Below are 19,040 nucleotides of genomic sequence, written 5' to 3' on the forward strand. Positions count from 1 at the left end.
TCATAAAGGTGTTTCAGTTTTTTGATAATCCCCTGAACACAAAACCAGCATTAGTCATCCATAAATAAGAAAAATGAGGAATAACCCAAAAGTCATCCAGCAAATGAATGGCAAAACTGAGGCTTGAACCCTCAAATCTTCATGATGTGAGTTCAACACTTATTCTACTACTAAAAACAGGATTATTTAGAACTAGGTAAAGTCACAACCACCCTGCTAAGCTTAGGTGAGTTGGGAGGAAGTAAAAAGGCCCAGGAGGCAGGGAAACCTAATGTGTGTACTCCAAGAATCTGCCGGGATCTAAGGATCACTGGGAAGGAAAAATGGTAAGAAAATTGTCCTAGTATAGAAAATACTGTGGCAACTTGACTGTTTATCATTGGCCACTTTATGCCCCAGAAAAATCTTTTCCCTAAAGGTAGTGGGCACCACAGTTTACTTCACCAGCACCCTCATTTTCAGAGGTCTATTCCTTTTAAGTTCCCATAGCATTCATTCCATCTGTTAAATGTCAGGATTCCAAAAACTATGGTAACTTGTTGGAGAGTGACTTCCTCCATTTTGTTGTGGGGAAGCTATGAGTAGGTTCTGTGTTCTTAAGCTTTGTTGTTTCCATTACCAAACTTAACAGATACTGCAAGCAGAGTAGAACTATGCAGTTATCAACATGGTAATAACTTGAGCAGTGTTAAGAATTCACAAAACAAATTCCTATCATTTAAAAAATTCCCTACCTGGTAACTCAATGAGTAAAAATTGCAAATCACTTCCAGTGACCACTGCCCTTCAGGTTTTAGGATGGCAGTTCTCTCCTTGGCTATTATGGTCACTTCAAAAACAAATTGCTTTGCTCTAAACTCACCCCTAGAGATTCTGATTTAATTGGTCTAGGTTTGGACCTGGCTACCCTATTTTATGAATACAGATAGTTTTAACATGCAGCCAGGGTTGAGATTTACTGCTATATTGAGAACTAGAATGTTCCACAAAATAAACTGGGAAACATAAACATCTTCATTGTTCTTACTCCCCTAGGCTTTGTGACCTTGCTTTATAATTATGTAAACAGATTTATTTGTCTATTGCAGAAATATATATAATGATGTACCATTTAATGTGGCTCTCTGTGATTTTTAATTTGCACTTCAAATCCAACATGGTCAACTCTCAAAGGTTTCTACATTACTGTGACTATAAGGATGCACTTTCTGTAATCATTCTGTAAATTATAACTTGTATTGTATAACTCAGATTTCAACCAAAATACTGGAAAAGATTAGTATGGTCATGTTAGACTATTTCTACATGTTTTCTGTTTCCCATACCACAAATTTTAGTGAGTTCATGACACCTTCTAGAATCACTCCTAAATCAAGTATATGGCCCCTACAAATACCGTTATGACACTGTAAAGATTAGAATAAATAGTTTAGAATAGGTTAGGTTAGACTAGTTTGCATGAACAGGCATACAATTATGGGTTTTCATCCCAAAACTTTAGCATATAATCTGGGAATTAGCCTATGGTGCCTGTCCTTTCAAATATAAGGCAGATGAGGCAGTTCAGATGTCCAGGCAAGAGTGAAGATGGCCTTTTCCCATGTAAAAGAAATACTAAAAGTTACAGTAGCCCAAGTACCTCACAGTACTCAACACCTCCTTCACACACAAATTTAATATTAAATAATAGAAATAAGCAAAATAAACCTCATTCCTCCACCAGTGTATCTGAGACAAGACCCAAAAATCCTACTGAAGACAAGCCAAAGTAAATTTGCTTCAGATGAAAGCACAATATCCAAATAACCACATCCATCCCAGGGATAATTATCTGTGGTCATAGACTGACATTTTGCTGTCATCATTTGTGTAGTACAGACATCTTGAGATCTTGGGAACAGTAACTTGTAATAGTTGGAATAAAGTACATAAATTTCTCTGCTCTGTTCAGAAAAAAAAACATGTCCCTAGAATTAAGTAGAACAAAATATATAAAGTTCATGTAAAGATATGAACTGAGTAAACCCATGGACTCAAGTCAAAATTGCTCACATTTTTCAGCAGATTTATTTACCTTTTGTGGAATTCAGGTGAGAGCCTAAACTCAAGATATTTGACTTATATTGACATGAATATTTTAGTGCTTTTGATGCCTGTTCTAGTGTAGTCTTAATGTTTAGATTTAGACTTGAGTCAAGAAGGAACTTGAGTGGGAGCAAATCACCTCATGGTAGATAATTAATTGTTTTCTTAAAAATGTATCTATAATAAAATCTGAAAATTTTTCACTAAGAATGGTATTAGAAGACAAAATATGCTGTCAACCTATGAACCCTGGCATGAAAATGCATGAAAAAGATGTTAAGACTTTTCAGAAAAAATCTAATACAGCATTGCTCTCTGCACTATACAAAAAATATATAAAAATACTCAGTTAAAAATTTATCAGCAAGGGAATAAATGAAACATGGAAACAAATGAGTTTTTATCTCATAGGTTGGTACAATTAAACACATTTCCCCTTCTATTTCAATTTTCATTCACAGTTTTATGAAATATTAATAAAGAAAACTGCCTCTTTGAAATTTATATGCCATTCAATTTGATTAGTTCTTTCTAAATTTAGCAAATTGGCAGATATACATCTTTTCTGGCCTATGTTGGTATATCGTGCTGTTCTGCAAGAGTAATTTAGTTTTGAAATTACCTTTTTAACTACCAGCCTATACAACATTGTGGTGATAAATCACACCTTCTGCTTGAAAGACCAGAATAAACATTCAACTTGGATTTTTAAAATTCTGTTCCTTGAGAATCTTCAGAGTTGATTTCTTTGGGTACCAAATGTGTCAGAGACTGTGGTACTAGAATCATGATTGTGGAGGCTTGATTCTGTTTATTGTCTCACCAATTCTTCAAAATGCTGGAGGCAAGATTGATAAGATTTACAAACTGAAGCTGAGGTGCTAATTTTACCCATAATAGAAACTTCTTAATTATCAAGAGAAATAAAAGTTACTTAGTTGGAGTTTCTGGGAAGGTAGCAACAAAGGTGTTGCTTCTTAAAAGAAATGAGGGAGATAATTTATGGCAATGTTTGGCTTCGCTCCGCCCATCTTTGACAGACCATGTTTTGTCTTTGCAGCATTGTTCAACCTCATACCGGTGGGACTGCGCGTTGTTGCCATCCAGGGAGTGAAGACAGGGTTGTATATAGCTATGAATGGAGAAGGTTACCTCTACCCTTCAGTAAGTGACATGCCAAAGGCAGTGATTGTTTGTCCAATGTTTGCGAAATAACAATAGCAGCAGGGAAAACCAAAGTTCTGTGTCTATCTGGTCCGCCATTTTTGCTTTAGTATTTGATCTTTACCAGAATGCAGCGGGAGCTGTTGATTCACCAGTGTTTGGTTATTTGAGTAAATCTAGTGGTGGAATAATATTACTGTCTTTTGAAATTTTGCATTTGCCATATTAAGGAAAATGACTCAGTTCAGAGAAAATTGAGCAATTTTGAAAGAGTTGACATTAACATAATCTTTGTATTTGTCTTAGAGTGTTGCTTATAAATGCTTATAAGAAAAAAAACAGAATCCATGTGAATTCTATTAAAAAAGGAAAGGAAAGAGAGTATATTTTAAATAAGAATTCAAACTGTGTAAATATTTCACTGAAAAAATAAACTTTCTAATATCAAAATATGTATTTCACAGAAATCTAAGGAAGGGTCTCTGTTTTGTGTTAATATTTATTAGAATTTGAGCACTTTTCCATCCTTATGGCATAATATGGAATATGTGCTAAGTATTTCCAAATAATATGCCTTCATATGTGCTGTATCCATATATTACAATATGGTCAGAATTCATTTCTGCCACATGTGCAAGCAATGGAGACTTATATGAAAATGCTTCTTTCCACTCGCCCTTGGGCAAAATTGGATCAATTAGACTCGTGATGCCTTAGAGAGAAATGCTCTTATTTGGTTTTACATGTTGTCTTCATCAGGTTACTTAAACTCTTTTGTTAAATATCATCATCAGAGAAAGTATATGCAAACTACACATGTTTATATATCTGTATCTGTATCTCTCTCTCTCTCTCTATATATATATATCATAAAAACCCTGGGCAGAAAGATTCATGAAATGTGATACAGTTTCTTCAGCAAATATGGGAAATACTGTCAAAGAAAGATGAAATGTAAGCTGTGAATTCCCTTCACAGTGAGCTCAAAGATGCAGGCTCTTTTTATTCTTAAACTGTCATCTGAGTTCCCTGAAGGGTATCCCTGCACTAGAACGGGTTTCTACATTATGCAGATTCTGTTGTGTTACACTTGATGAATATTCAACATATTGTGGACAAGATCAAACTAGAATTCCCCATCCCGCCTTTAGGAAATATCTGATATGGGTACAGATTATTTTCTAGAGATGACATTTCAGATTCAAGGCCCATTTTATTGATTTGACATTTGTTCTATTCCTTTTGTTTCTTTTTCCCCAAGTAATCTTTGAGAAAGGCCTAAAAATTTAATGTAATATCTGTTGTTTGCATCTTGAGAACGTATCTTAGCCTACAATAAAAGTACTGGTTATGTTTGGTGAATTCTAAGCACCAAATAGAAATAAGTAATGGACTGACTATCTAGTCCAGTCCCTGCATGTCCTATGTGACTTCTCCCTCAGGCATCACATCTCATGAAGCCAGCTGTGGACAACAGCAGTTGTTCCAGGATTTGTCCCAGTTCCAGTTTTGGGCTTATTTGACCCTTTGTTTTCTACTTCTCTGATGTTCCAGTAACGTGGCTTCTGGGCCTCCCCTTTGGTGGCTTGATTCTCTGATTTAAAGATCTTGATTTTTACCCCTTTTCCGTCTTTGCTTTTTTTCTTTTTGCTCTGATCCCAGGGTCCGGTAAGAGACACTTATTTTCCTTCTGCCCAGACTACATCTTTATATCCTCAGCCATACTGCAGGAATGGGACTTAGAAAGATCATATTCAAAAGCTATTTCAAAAAAGTTATTTTAGTAATACTCTGTAAAGGGCTCTGTTTATTTCAATATAATGAAATTTAAACAAATATTTCAGTACAAAATATGTTTTTCCACATTCAATTATTTATTCTATAGGTAGTTACTGAGAGCCTGGTATAATACTACTACTATAGTGTAACACAATATAGAAATTATTATACTATATATAATAATCAGCTATACTTATATACTTACATAATTATAATAGTTAATATTTATATTATACACCCTGCTGGCACTGTTCTAAGCACTTTACATATATTAACTCTTTTAATCAACTTTAAGCTTTAATAAGTAAATACTATTATTGATTATAACAACTCTAGTATAGTAAGTAAATACTATTAAAATGAGGAGATGTGTGTATAGAGAGTTTAAGAATCTTCCCAAGATCAACCACTTAGTAGATGGAAATAGTAGGGCTTGAGAGTAGTTAGCCTGACTCATTAGCTTACATTTTTAACCCTTTCACTGTACTGCTTCCACATGCCAAGCATTAGTATGGTCGCATTAGTATGGTCTGGTAACTATTATAACAAGAAGTTATAAACACATGATGATGTAATGAAAACCTTTAGGAAATTGTTACGGAGAGAATAAAATCAATTTCAGGGCAAGTATTAAGAAGCATAGTTTTTAAACATGCTTCTTTTGGAGAGCTTAGAATAAAGAGGAAAAAATGATAGAAAATATTTGTCATGGAAATGTTTGACATTATATACTGAGTGTATAATATTCTTGAAAATTATTACATTTAGTATTTAAGTTTTAAATTTTAAAAGCCCTGATGATCATTGTTAACCTAAGAAGTTTTGAACTAAATTGATTTTTTTTTTTAAAAGAAAACCCCAGTTAAGCTCAGGTGTAAAGAATACTTTTAATAAAGATTTAATTCTGGAGATGAAGTAATCTGTTTAACACTTATCTCCACTGTAAAAAAAAAAATCAGCTTAATATTTGCACAATGTATTCTAGTGTCTAATAAGGGACTATTGATATCTGTAAATTCAGAATGTAGGCAATATAAAAATCAGATCATTCAAAAGGAATTCCTTTAAATGAAAATCCCTCCAGTGATTTGATTCAAAGTGCATATCCCTCCATTTGTATTTCAGGAAACATCTCTTAATCCCTTGCCATCCAAATAAAGATATTCAGTGTGTCAGATAATTCCAACTCATGGGGACACAAAAGGTGCTAGATTGAGATGTAAAATAATCATACTTCCAGCGGTGAAGATTCTTGTTCCCAGTGGAATCTTTTCTCCAGTATGACAATAGTTATTTCTTTTGTGGTCATAATGATTGTAATATGTTACTCGATGATGCATCTCAAGAGATTTCATGTCAGATATAAACTGTTTGGGTGAAGGTAGAGTGCAGGTTGCAAGGTCACAAAATAGACTGACAAAGAAATGTTTTTGTTAAAGAATTAGAGTTTAAAATGATGGTTAAGGCAGAAAATTATTTTAACCAACTAAATATAATTATATTGCTGAGAGGAATCATCAAAGTTTTCCCCCAAACAACTTGTGACTTTGAAATACCAAGAAAATCCTTTATAGAAAGCTGAGATTTTGAATGTACATTCTGAACATTGAAGAGAAAATTGGAACAAAAGGAAAATATCACTGATCATTTGGGCAGAGATGGATAGTTAAAGTCAAAATGTGGTTTTTGGTATAAGAAAAGAAAGAGGTGAAGGCAGGGAAGGAAGAAGAAAAGTCTGATGATACAATGGATAAAGTCATGGTTGGGAATAGAACAGATGGGTCTTAGATATACCATCCAATAACTGTGTGCTAGTTTCCCAAATCTCTCACAGTCTCAGTCTCCTCATTTGAAGACTGCTCAGCTTGGAGAGTACCCTTTTGTTAGAAAACTAACTAAGGATTCCAAATTCATCTGATTACACAGAGATTACCTTTAAGTTGGGCAATTCTCCCATCCTTCATCTCTGCGTGGGTCAGTTTCTTTATCTAAAAAGTGTATTAAATTTGAGATGGATATTATGGTCTATGATTATTTTAACTATCTGTGACATTATATACATGTTTTCCTGCATCCACAATATCTGATCCACTTTGAGAATATATCTGTAACATGTATTTATTTGTGTGCTTGTGTGTGTTTTATTGAAATTATGAATTGTACCTGAATTATACACAGTTTCATTCATTTGGCTATATTTCAGGTCAGGGTGTTTCTGTTTCTATTTATGAAATGTTAAATGAAAATTTACAAATTTATATATTACTTTAAAGTTTTATTTGTTATACTTAAACATGCATCTTTTCCATTAAATTTTCCTGTGTTTTCTCCCACATTATGACTCAATTGGATATAACATCCATGTTAAAATGGTTTTTAACCTTTCTGGGTATTTTGGTTAACATCATTTATAGTTAAAAGGAAGCAAGCATGCTTATTTATCTAATTTTTTTCCTAATAATTATTTCAACATTCATATAATTCCCTGGTCACTGAACATCAATGCATAGGAAGTAATTGACTATGACAAAGCAATTGAGAAACAAATGCAAATGTTAAAATTATATAAAATGAATTTTAAGTAGCCTTTGGGCAAAAGGAAAATATGAAACATTTCATTTTTCTATTTTTATGTTAATATCAGGTAATAAAGAGAAATAAATGCTATGTTTGTGGCTATTAGAATCACAGTGTCATTTGGTGGAGTATAAAAGAAGGAATTGGGGTAGAGAGTGGAAAAGATACTGAATGTTTGAGAGGAAGAAGAGGAGAAGGAGAAATAGAGAGGAGTTAATAAATCAGTAGGAAGATGAAAGTAGGCAGCACGGGGGAAAGAGAGAAAAGTAAGGGAAAGGAGTAAGAATGGGAGGATGCAGCAGTGAAGAGAAAGTAAGAAAAGAACACCACAAGGAGAACAGAGAGAAACAGCCATGTCTTCCTCTCATTCTGCCACATTATCTGGAAATCTACCCTGCACCGGCCTCCAGCCTTCCACTAATAGACAGAAAAAAACAAAATCCTCTCTCTTGCAAGTCCATTCCAGAATTTCTGACCACACCAAAAATTCTTCATGTGCTCTAGCCCCTTGGTCATTTTTACCTATTTTCCCCTTCCCCTAACCTCCAATTCCAGAATAATGACTATATGTGGCCAATGTTGCTCCCTAAGCAAGGAAACAATATGATCACATTTAACTTCCAAAGGATTACACCTTGTGGCAGTGAAAATTGGTGAAAAGAGACTGGTGGCAGTCTAAACACCATTGCAATAGTCCAGATGAGGGATGCTAAGGCCTAAATTAATTAGGAAAGCAAACTAAATAGGGCTTACAAATTACAAGACATTTGGTTTGTTTAGAAAGTGTGTGTGTTTGTGTTTGTGTGCGCGTGCAAGCGTGCGTGTGTGTGTGTGTGTGTGTGTGTGTGTGTGTGTGATGCCTTTAGATGGATCATTCACTCTCTGGTTTATCCACAGTAACAAGCAATTGTTATTTTTGTAAATACTAACTTTGTTTCTGGTCCTAGAGACCTTTGTGTTTGCAACCCCAGAATTAAGGACAGGAAAGGATATGAGATTTTTGAAAGTGTTTTCTGAGGAAGAGGTGAAAGAATACCCTGGCTATCTGGGTATAAAAGTGAGAGTCACAGCTTGCATTGGGATGTCTTGCGCACTCACTGAGTAAGATGTGATATTTTTTCCTTTGAGAAAGCAAAATGCAGGAAGAAAGGGCTGGAGGGGAGGAAGAGGCTGCGCTTGGCTTTGGACTTGCTGAGTTTGCCACACAATGCTGAGGTGGATTGTAATCCTACTGAATGACTAATGGATATGGAAGCTCATTTATCCTGGAAGAAACCAGACTAAGGGCTGTTTTAAGAATGGTGTGCAGATACAGAAAGAATTGTTCTCTGACACAAGGTGATGGTTTTCACTTCCCTTCTGAATGTGGGGCAAAAAGACAAAGAAATGGGTCAATACATCAGTAGAAATGAAGTTAGATATTAGAAGGAACTATATAAAATAGCATGATTTCTTGAGAAAACTTTCTAATATATTTTCCATGATCCTTAGGTATATACAGACAATAGAGGGAGTTCTGGACATAAAGCAGAAAACTAGCTGAGTTAAATTCAGAACTTATCTCTTTACATAAATGATGCTAATAATATGGGAAAGGGACTAATAGGCCTTCCAATTCTCTCATGATGGTCCACAAACCTAAAGATACATAAGACTTCTTTCAGAAAGCATGACGAATATCCAGATTTTAGAACATTGCACAAACAGATTTCAAGATTCCAATTTGGTGAGTCTGGTATGCTTCAAGAATCCAAATTCTGAATATGTGCTCCAAGCGTGTCTAGTGCAGGTGACTAAAGGAGCACACATGCATTAACACAGGTCTACATCAGTCTCTCAGAAATCATGACTTTGTGATGGCATTCTCTTATATTTGTTTACTCTTGTTTATTATTATTATTGCTATTGTTTACAAATTTGTGGCTCAGTTTAAGCCCTATGAAGGAAGCAAAAGGACATGTCCAAAATTGGTTCTAACCTTTCCCCTTGACCAATGGGTTGGACTTTGAGGAAGTGCATGAAGAAAATTTCTAGAGCCCTCTTCTCACTCTGTGAACGAACAGGATAAAAAAGACGTGCCTTTCAGCACCAAGATAATATAGGGAAGAATTTTGCTGAGACTTGAGAAAATGAAAAAAGGGAAAATGTAACCCAAGTAAGACATTAAGTTTTCAAACAATATGCGAGTTCTAAATCCTGAAAAGGAGATGTAGTCTGATGCTGCATCAGGTAAAACTCGAGAAAGCTGCCTGAGCCGATCAACATGGGGCATGAGGAGCATGAGCCAGGACAAGGGTGTGCTGTATGAACAGGTTTTCAATGTCAACAAATCTGGGCTGTTTGAGAATAAATGCTTTTTAGATTAAAAAACAATAATAAAATAAATATATCTGTATTTCATAATTTTTTTTTCCTTTTTTTCTTCTAACCATCTATATTCTTGAAGACTTGATGGGTTCTCTTTCTGATTATTTTAATTCTAGAGAATTACCTTCTTCCTACTTCTGAGAGTGAGATTGTGTGGGAATTACTGCTAGGGACCCTGATAATCCCATGAATCACACAGACCTACAATGCATAGCGTCCCTTGAACCATGAGTTCAGGGATGTTACTTTCAGTGTCCTCAAGCAGTTGCAAAGATTTACTTCCCATTTCTTAGAGCCACTTGGGGGTAATAATAAAAAAAAATTTGTAAAAATCTCATGAACAAATATGAAAATCTACTCTGTTTTCCATTGTTCCAGAGAAAGAACAAAAATATTTACTGAAAAGACAAATTGGCTGTTCTTCTTCATACCTTGTATACTAATAATTGGCAAAATTTTTCCTCCGATGATCATTTTTAGTGTGCCCTCTTCTTTATGATCTGTTTCCACTGATTTTAAATCTATAGTATTATTGAAAGAACAATGACCATTTATTTGGCTGAAAATATTAGCCACATTTCTATACTAATTTTACCTACTGCATGCCATACAGCACATGCTAGAGCCTATAGAAATGATGGTGAAAGAGACAGGCACAGCCCTGGTCTCGTGGAATTCACAGTTTTATAGAAGTGAGTTCCATGCACCTTACTTATTAACTTTGAATGATTTCTCTCCATTATGGAAGGGCCTATTATGCTCTGAGCTACTTAAGATTGTACTGAATTTTCATTCAGTTTGAAATGCAAGTTCTTGGAAAGGTACACAATGTACTTCCTAGCAAAGGACATATCCCAAGAGTTTTACTTGGAGTGAAATATTGGTTTTAAGATCTGATCACTGTATTACATGATGAGAGATGAATCACCTGTTTATAGGCATGTTTCAGCCTATAAGGGATTATAATAGGTTGCTTTTCACTATTCCAATAGAGGTGGAGACTGAATGAGAGCAATATGTCATTGTGAGGTTTTAGGATAGCTACATTTCATCCTCTTGACAAGGTGGACATACCTTATCTGGTCATTAATCCTGGCTCCAGGACATTATTTCTCAGAAATAGTTGCATGGGAAATATTCTCCTTTACTCTTTAGCTGGCACAACAAATACCTAATGAGTCAGCTTACCCTGGAAAGTGGTGACCATTGGTTTTTGTAATGGGAAGAGAAGCATTTCCTAGTATTATGCAATCAATTAATTGCATATGCTCTACTTGAGGGTAGATGATGAAGGATTGATCCTCAGTGACTCCCTATTAAGTAAACGTGTCCAAATTAACTCATCTGTCTTTCAATTACAGGCATTTTTTAGCGTTGTTTTTGCTATCTATACCTTGTGGTAGCAAATGAATATCTATAGTGAGCGATGCTTTGTTATGATTAAGACAATTGGTTTCATGGGCTGGACTGCAGAAACAGCTCTGAAAAAAATCAGTGTCTTTCTTTGCTTGTAGGTAATGAGGCATAAGGATATATTACTTTGAAAGTTGCATATTTATTGTGGTATGAGAAATAACTTTTTAATAGAAGCCATATGAAACCCTCATTGCAAAGATGCAAATTCATTTGCAATCACCTCCTCTGTAATCAGAGCTTAGGCTCATATTATTTTTGCTAAATCAAATGGTAAAATGAAGGTTCAAAAATTATGTAACTTTGGAAGAATTAGTGGCATCTACCAACTATATTAATTATTTAAACATTGCCATTTATCAAGATGCTTACTATCCTGCAAACATTAATTAATATAATCAATATAAGAAATGAAAATTTGTGTATTTATTAAGAATAATCACTTGTCATTATTAAATAAATTTCTCCATCTTGGCATATGGTATGAATATATAGTGCAATTTAGATAACTGTATATACCATTTAATGGTGGCCATAATCCCTAACCCCTGAATGGTTTTTCTTCTAATATCAATTATAATTCTACAATTCTAACAATATCAAAAACAGAAAAATCAACTTTTAAAATTTTCAAAAGTCCTGTAGAGAACTTTTACCATGAGATGTTGTAAGAGGTATCCTCTTACTGTCCATGGGGAAATAAAATCTAATGTGAAATGTCATATTAAAATAGAAGAAATTATTAAGAAATTGTACCACAAGTGCCATAAATGGTTTAGCTATTTTCCTAACACAGTTTGAAGTTTTTGAAATACTGTCTTATAGACTTAGCAAAGATAAATGCATACCCAGGCAAAATAGCACTGAGCCCTTATTTAATTTAAAATTACATTTCAAGAGAAGACTTGCACATTGAAATCAGTAGATAGAAGGTTTACCTTGGACAGTAGTTCCCCTGTGTTTATCTAAAGAAATCAAACAATACCTTGTAGGAATCTGAATGCAGGCAAAGTTCTTATTAATTTTTATGTATCATTCATGCAAGAACAACAACATAAAAAAACTGGAAAAGAAAAGAAAACCAAATCAACAATTCAGCAATACATGATTGTATAGTATGCACAGGATGTTCAGTAGCTGCTTTTGTTCTCTGAGCCACAAGAGATGATCCTGATTTGATCCATTTCATCCCTGATGGTCGGTCTTCAGGGCCAGTTAGAAATTCCTCATACATGCTAAACCATTCACCATCAGGACCAAAATATCATGTTACTTAAGAAAACTATGGATGATAACTCCATTAGACCTTGTGTTTCTAATAATGATTAGGGAAGACTTCTATGGAATATGGTACATTGTAGCACTTAATTTCAAGGATTAAAAATTCTGGTTGTTTCCTTAACAAGAGACTTGCCGAGGGATCTTCTGAAACTTTACATATCTCAGATGAGTCATGTGTAATAATTGATACAATGGCAGAATGTTAAAGTGACCTAACTTTTCCTAATTCAATACCTACCCGTATATTCTATTGATACCAGTGTTCTACCTAGAAGCATTTGGTGCTTCAAAATAATTTTTGACTCTGGAAAATGTGGTAGATTTCAGTGCTGGTTACTTGAGGTCATTTTACATTTGAGGAGGGTGATGGTAACAGGAACAAGTTAAAGATGAAGAAACATAATGCCAAAGTTTTGCAAATGTAGGGAACCAAAAACCCAGAGTGTTTTTAATGTATTAATGAATAATTCTGTAATTCCACTTCAAGGAGAGTTTGTTAAAGGTAGTGCAACAACCTAAAAGGGTGAAAGCAGAGTCCCTGGGTATGTTACCACTGGAGTAAAGTAGAATTATTTTAACATGTATGTTCTTTGTGTGTATATGTATATAATATTCTCTGATAATAAGGTAATAAGACATAAGCTTTCTCACACAATGTACAGGGCACACACATAGAAGTTGTATTGTGATATATACATGAAGGCATTTTTCTTTTAGCTATCGGGTGTTTTTCTGCATACTCATTTGTGAAGTACTCTGAAAATAGAATACATCTTTAGTGATATTGTGCAGGACCTATAATTCATAACTCCTGTTATTTTTTAATTCCTCTCAGGAATATGATATGTAATTCATTTCTTAGGCATATTACAGGGTGGGTTGATAGGTAGACAGGTACGATGAAAGGGAAAAAATACCCAGCTCAGAAGACTAAACAAGAACTGGCAATGCTACCAGCACTGATTTAAGCATTTGGACCTTCTTAATAACCTTGAGAAATTTTGAATGACTTTTTATAATATGATGATATTTGAAATGCTTTCCAAGAAATGGATGAAATACCCAATTACGTTTTCTTTAATATTGTGGTTATGGTCTGACAGAATGGTGGCAATTAATTACATTAGGTCAGCAAACATTGCCATGCCTCGTGTAGACGCATTAGGAACAAGACAGAGTTTTATGAGCTGTATGGTTAGCCTGGTGGGCTCAGTGCCAGGAGCAGTGGGGAGTTATGAAACACTGGTGGAGGGGGGATGTGTGGGTGCTAGTCTTCTTTTTATTTTATCTACTTTAGGATCACTCAGAAAATTGGGGAAGACTAAAATTATGATACCTGGAAAGGACATTTATATTCGTACATCAGTGTGTACACTTGCTTGTATACGTGTGTGTGTGTATTTATGCATATATACACTTGTTATAATTTTAAATAGAGTACCGATTACATACAAGTACATTATTTTTCAAAATAGTGCTCACATAATTTGAGTATTTGTAGATGAACTGTAAAGGGGGCTAAATTAATAATTTCTAACATTGTGTGAGTTTGCATTAGAGGTGTATCTCAGTATGTGCCGGTTTGGATATATTATGTCCCCCAGAAAAGCCATATTCTTTAATGCACTCTTCTGAGGGCAGACAGATTAGTCTGTTGATTAGTATGGAATCTCTGTTTGAGTTATTACCATGGAGGTGTGCCCGCACCCATTCAGGGTGGGTCTTGATTAGTTCACTGGAGTATTTAAGAGAGAAGCTAAGAGCTGACACAGACCCAGATGTTTGCTGATGCTTGGAGATTCTTGGAGATGTTTGGAGATGCTAACCAAGAGTTTGCCCCAGAGATGTTAAGAGAGGACCCCCAGATGCTTAGAGAGAGATGCCCTGGGAGAACTAGCAAGAATGCACAGGAGCTGAGAGAGAGAAGCTAAAAGACCGACCACAAATGTTTAGATGCACAGAAGCTAAAGAAGCTAAGAGAGATACAAGAGCCATTTTGGAGAAAGCCATTTTGAAACCAGAACCCAGGAGTAAAGGATCAGCAGATGCTAGCCATGTGCCTTCCCAGCTAACAGAGGTGTTCTGGACACTATCGGCCTTTCTTCAGTGAAGGTATCCTCTTGTTGATGCCTTAGTTTGGACACTTTCATGGCTACAGAACTGTAAGTTTGTAACCAAAAAACCCCCTTTATAAAAGCCAATCCACTTCTGGTATTTTGCATAATGGCAGCATTAGCAAACCAGAACACAGCAGTAGTGTGATTGAGAGTAGACAGTTTAAATGATGGAATGTGTCTTATATAACTGGCATTCAAATTATTCTTAGGAAATAGCACTTATCATGCAAGTGCAGAGATGTTTGAAATTGAATTCAAAATAGAGCGATCAATGAATTTAACCAATTTGAGATCACACAATGAGGTTGGAATAAAGTTAATCTAGATGCTTTTCTTTTGACAGAAGTTTAAAATACACAGGATGGATATCTGATTATCAGTTGTATTTTTTAATTCCCCCAAGTATGTAGTAGTAGGGGTCACATTAAAAATGTATATATAACATTTATCAGATATATTTGTCATCAGTGCCTGTACTAGGTAAGCATCTTTGCTGGTTATAGGCTTTGGTCAAAGTGTTTTCTCTAGGTAGATATCACCCTGTCTGCCTTCTTCTGGTGAAAAAAACAGACATTTCCCCAGGAATCAGGAGAATACAAGTGGGGTGACAGAAAAGTCATCTTGGGAATAGAGCAGGAGAAACAGGGTAGAGCACCAAGGCTGGGTAGTCAACAAACCTCCCACAACTATTTTGATCTCAGTGCCCCATGCTGTCTGCCTTCTACACACTCCTAAGAGACTACCTATAAAGGTAGGCATCCCTTTTATTGCATTACTTGCACACCAGGACCCAGGTATCACTGAATACTGAATGTTCAAAATATATACCATTTCCACATATCATCCCAATTCTGTAGGACACCATTAAAGGAATCATTAATTTCCTTAACCCAAAGTCATGAATTCGATAGGTATTTATTCTGTGTAGATTTTGTTTAGTCACTTTTATTTAAATAGTGACCTAAATGAAAATATCAGTTTCATCTGAATATAATCAAGAGCCTGGATGTGCTCTGCACTTAGCTCTCTGGGATTTAAGATATATAAATTATTATTTATTAAACAAAGCTTCTATTTACATGAGGTGTTGGAAAAAGGTGTTTATTACCATGGTTCCTTTCCATATGAGCAGTAGGTACAGCAAGTAGAAAGAACTAAGGGTTTTGGCATCAAGGATTCTGGGTCCACCTGTGTGACAGTAGGTCTGTTGGGGCTCTCTGGGCCCTGATTTCCTGTCCTTTCGACACATCTACTTCATGAGATTGCCCTAAAAATTAAAAAAAAAAAAATGATGTATATAAAGTGTTTGCCCTATAATCCAGCTAATGGATTATGACTATGAAGACTGATGGCTATGATGTGTGGCTGTTTGACACTTTTTTTTAAATTTATTTTATTGAGATATATTCACATACCACGCAGTCATACAAAACAAATCGTACGTTCAATTGTTCACAGTACCATTACATAGTTGTGCATTCATCACCAAAATCAATCCCTGACACCTTCATTACCACACACACAAAAATAAAAAGAATAATAATTAAAGTGAGAAAGAGCAATTAAAGTAAAAAAGAACACTGGGTGCCTTTGTTTGTTGGTTGGTTGGTTTTTCCTTTCCCCCATTTTTCTACTCATTCATCCATAAACTGGACAAAGGGGAGTGTGGTCCATATGGCTTTCCCAATCACATTGTCACCCCTCATAAGCTACATATTTATACAATCATCTTCAGGATTCATGGGTTCTGGGTTGTAGTTTGATAGTTTCAGGTATTTACTGCTAGCTACTCCAATTCACTAGAACCTAAAAAGGGTTGTCTATATTGTGCATAAGAGTGTCCACCAGAGTGATCTCTCGGCTCCTTTTGGAATCTCTCTGCCACTGTAGCTTATTTCATTTCCTTTCACATCCCCCTTTTGGTCAAGAAGGTGTTCTCCATCCCACGATGCTGGGTCTACATTCCTCCCCAGGAGTCATATTCCACATTGCCAGGGAGATTCACTCCCTTGGTTGACACTGTCTTTTGATTTACTTTTGTCTGAGGTATTTTTACTCCAAATCAATAAGTAATTTGGGGTTGCTCTTTTTACCTTCAACACAAAGAATAAGTAAACTGGCAGTAGGCTCAAGAAGAAAAGCCAGATTCCTCAGTACCAAAAATTTGGTTGAAGATACTACCACTGGAAAAACTGTCATGCTTGTATGTAATTTAGGATTAAGGTATCTATGAATGTCCTATTGAAAGGATGGAGTGCTTGTGTCTCCCCCTAACTGGCAAATAGAGGATTATGGATAAGGTCAACATAAACAAACCCAAGTTTTCTTAACTTCAGCTTTTATTTGAATACATTTTTCAGGGCCAGGTATTTTATCATTGCAGTGGTATTGATATATACAGCAGCTAGCCTGTGATGTAATTATTTTGGTAAAATAAAAACACTTCAGTAGCTTAAATGTCATTTCAAATGTTATTTTATTTTGCTTCTTATCTCTTGAATATTCCCTCTTTGGGAAAGTCTTTCCTATCCTAGCAGAATACTTAGAGAAATCAGAGTGTGGTGCTTTAGAGGGCCACTCTACAGTCAGATTACCTGGCTACCTGGCCTGAGTCTTGACTCCACCATTGTGAAACTCTGTGACCATGGGAAGTTACTTACATTTTCTATGCTTCAGTTGTCTTTTGTTTTAAATGAGGATATTAGTGTTGTGAATATTGTGTGGGTTAAAACATGTGAAGTATTTAGAACCAAGCCTGACACTTAGCAAGAGAGAATTAAATGTTAGTTGTGATGAAGATGAGGAGGAGGTGGAGGAGAAGACAATGCCACCTCCCTCTCCATTCACGCAGAAGTCTACATTGACCTCTCCCACTCTTTAATTGTCATATTTTAACCTCTCCTAAAGCAGTTAATATTTAATGTCTCTTGATACAATTTTCAAGTTTTTCTTAGTTCTTTGGCTAGACTGTAAACTGCTTAAATTCAAGTTCCGGTGACTTATTTGACTTCCCAAACCCTAACAAATGAAATACAGCACCTTATGCACAACAGGGGCTCAAAGCCATGCTTAACAAAATGACTGAATAAACGAAACTCTGTTTTTGTTAGAAAGCTTCATGTATAATATTATGAAGAGAAAAACTATTAGAATGCTTTTTTACCATTGAAGTTGAGCTAAAATATTTCAAGCCATAATCTCAGATTTTGATCATTTAAAAAATGATGTCTATTTGAATTAAAATTTATTTTGCTCTTATTGCATCTGGATAAAGGATTTACCCTTTCTTCTGCCTGGCCCTTTTCTACCTCTTCCATACTCGTTACCCATGAACCTCAAGATTGGTTTGTTTCCCTTCTCTGCTTGTGAACCAAATTAATAGAATTCTGACTAATATATTTAATTTCAAATATTGCACAGATCATCAGAGCTTTCAGTGGTCACATAATCCAACATCCTTCAGTCTTGAATCAGGATGTCATGTCCCAGAGAAGCTGAATGATTTCCCCAAGTTCATACTGCTAATTAGTGGCAGAGCTGGAAATACACTGGAGACTCTTGGTTATATTTCCAGAAACCAGAATTGCCTCCCAGCCACAACACAGAGTGCTATACCATCCCTAAAAGGAAACCTTGTCCAGAATCCACCTGAACTACACTCTGCAATGAATCTATCTTAACCATTTTTTCTAGCTTCAGATTTGTTATTATTTTGTAATCCCTTTTCCTGTCTCTATGTCTCACAATGAATTCAGAAATTTTGTGTTAAAAGATAATGAGGATTCTGCCTAAGCATAAACATTGTGTCATCTTATATAACAGGGCCCTTCTCCTTGGTGAAAGAAGCCAGACTACCATTTTTATCAGTTCTTACTGAACACAGACTCTCTGTGTGCTGCTATCTCATGTGTGCAAGGTAGCATGTGATTAATTTGTATGCGTTAAGTGTCTGAATGTATTTTCTGAAAAACAGTGGGAGATAATTAGGGAATTAATGTAGTGTAAAAAAAAAGTTCCCAATTAAAAAGAAAAAATTATTTCAAATACAAATACTTGACACTATTTGTAATCATTGGGATTTCAGGTTATTCATGGTGATTTTGCTTCCCTTAAAATTAATCTCAAAAAAGCTCCTTTTTCCCATTCAGAAGATTGGACATATGTCAGGAGCAAATGAAAAACACTCCAAGTTTGCAAGTTTTCAAAAGTATAGTATGTGAGTATATATACACAGGGATAGAAAAAAGTCAGAACTAG

At 35.3% G+C, this 19,040-nt stretch overlaps 1 protein-coding gene across 2 annotated transcripts in view; it reads left to right on the forward strand.

Annotated features, from left to right (window-relative positions):
- The window catches only part of FGF14 (fibroblast growth factor 14), a 686,839-nt gene that overhangs the window by 543,168 nt on the left and 124,631 nt on the right, over positions 1 to 19,040 (forward strand). For both annotated transcript variants that reach the window (XM_037800215.1, XM_037800216.1), the window contains exon 3: positions 3,146 to 3,249. In XM_037800215.1, the coding sequence (XP_037656143.1) occupies positions 3,146 to 3,249 (104 nt within the window). The remainder of the gene's footprint in view (positions 1 to 3,145; positions 3,250 to 19,040) is intronic.

Source organism: Choloepus didactylus, chromosome 12 (genome assembly GCF_015220235.1).
Source record: "Choloepus didactylus isolate mChoDid1 chromosome 12, mChoDid1.pri, whole genome shotgun sequence".
NCBI classification, from domain to species: Eukaryota; Metazoa; Chordata; class Mammalia; order Pilosa; family Megalonychidae; genus Choloepus; species Choloepus didactylus.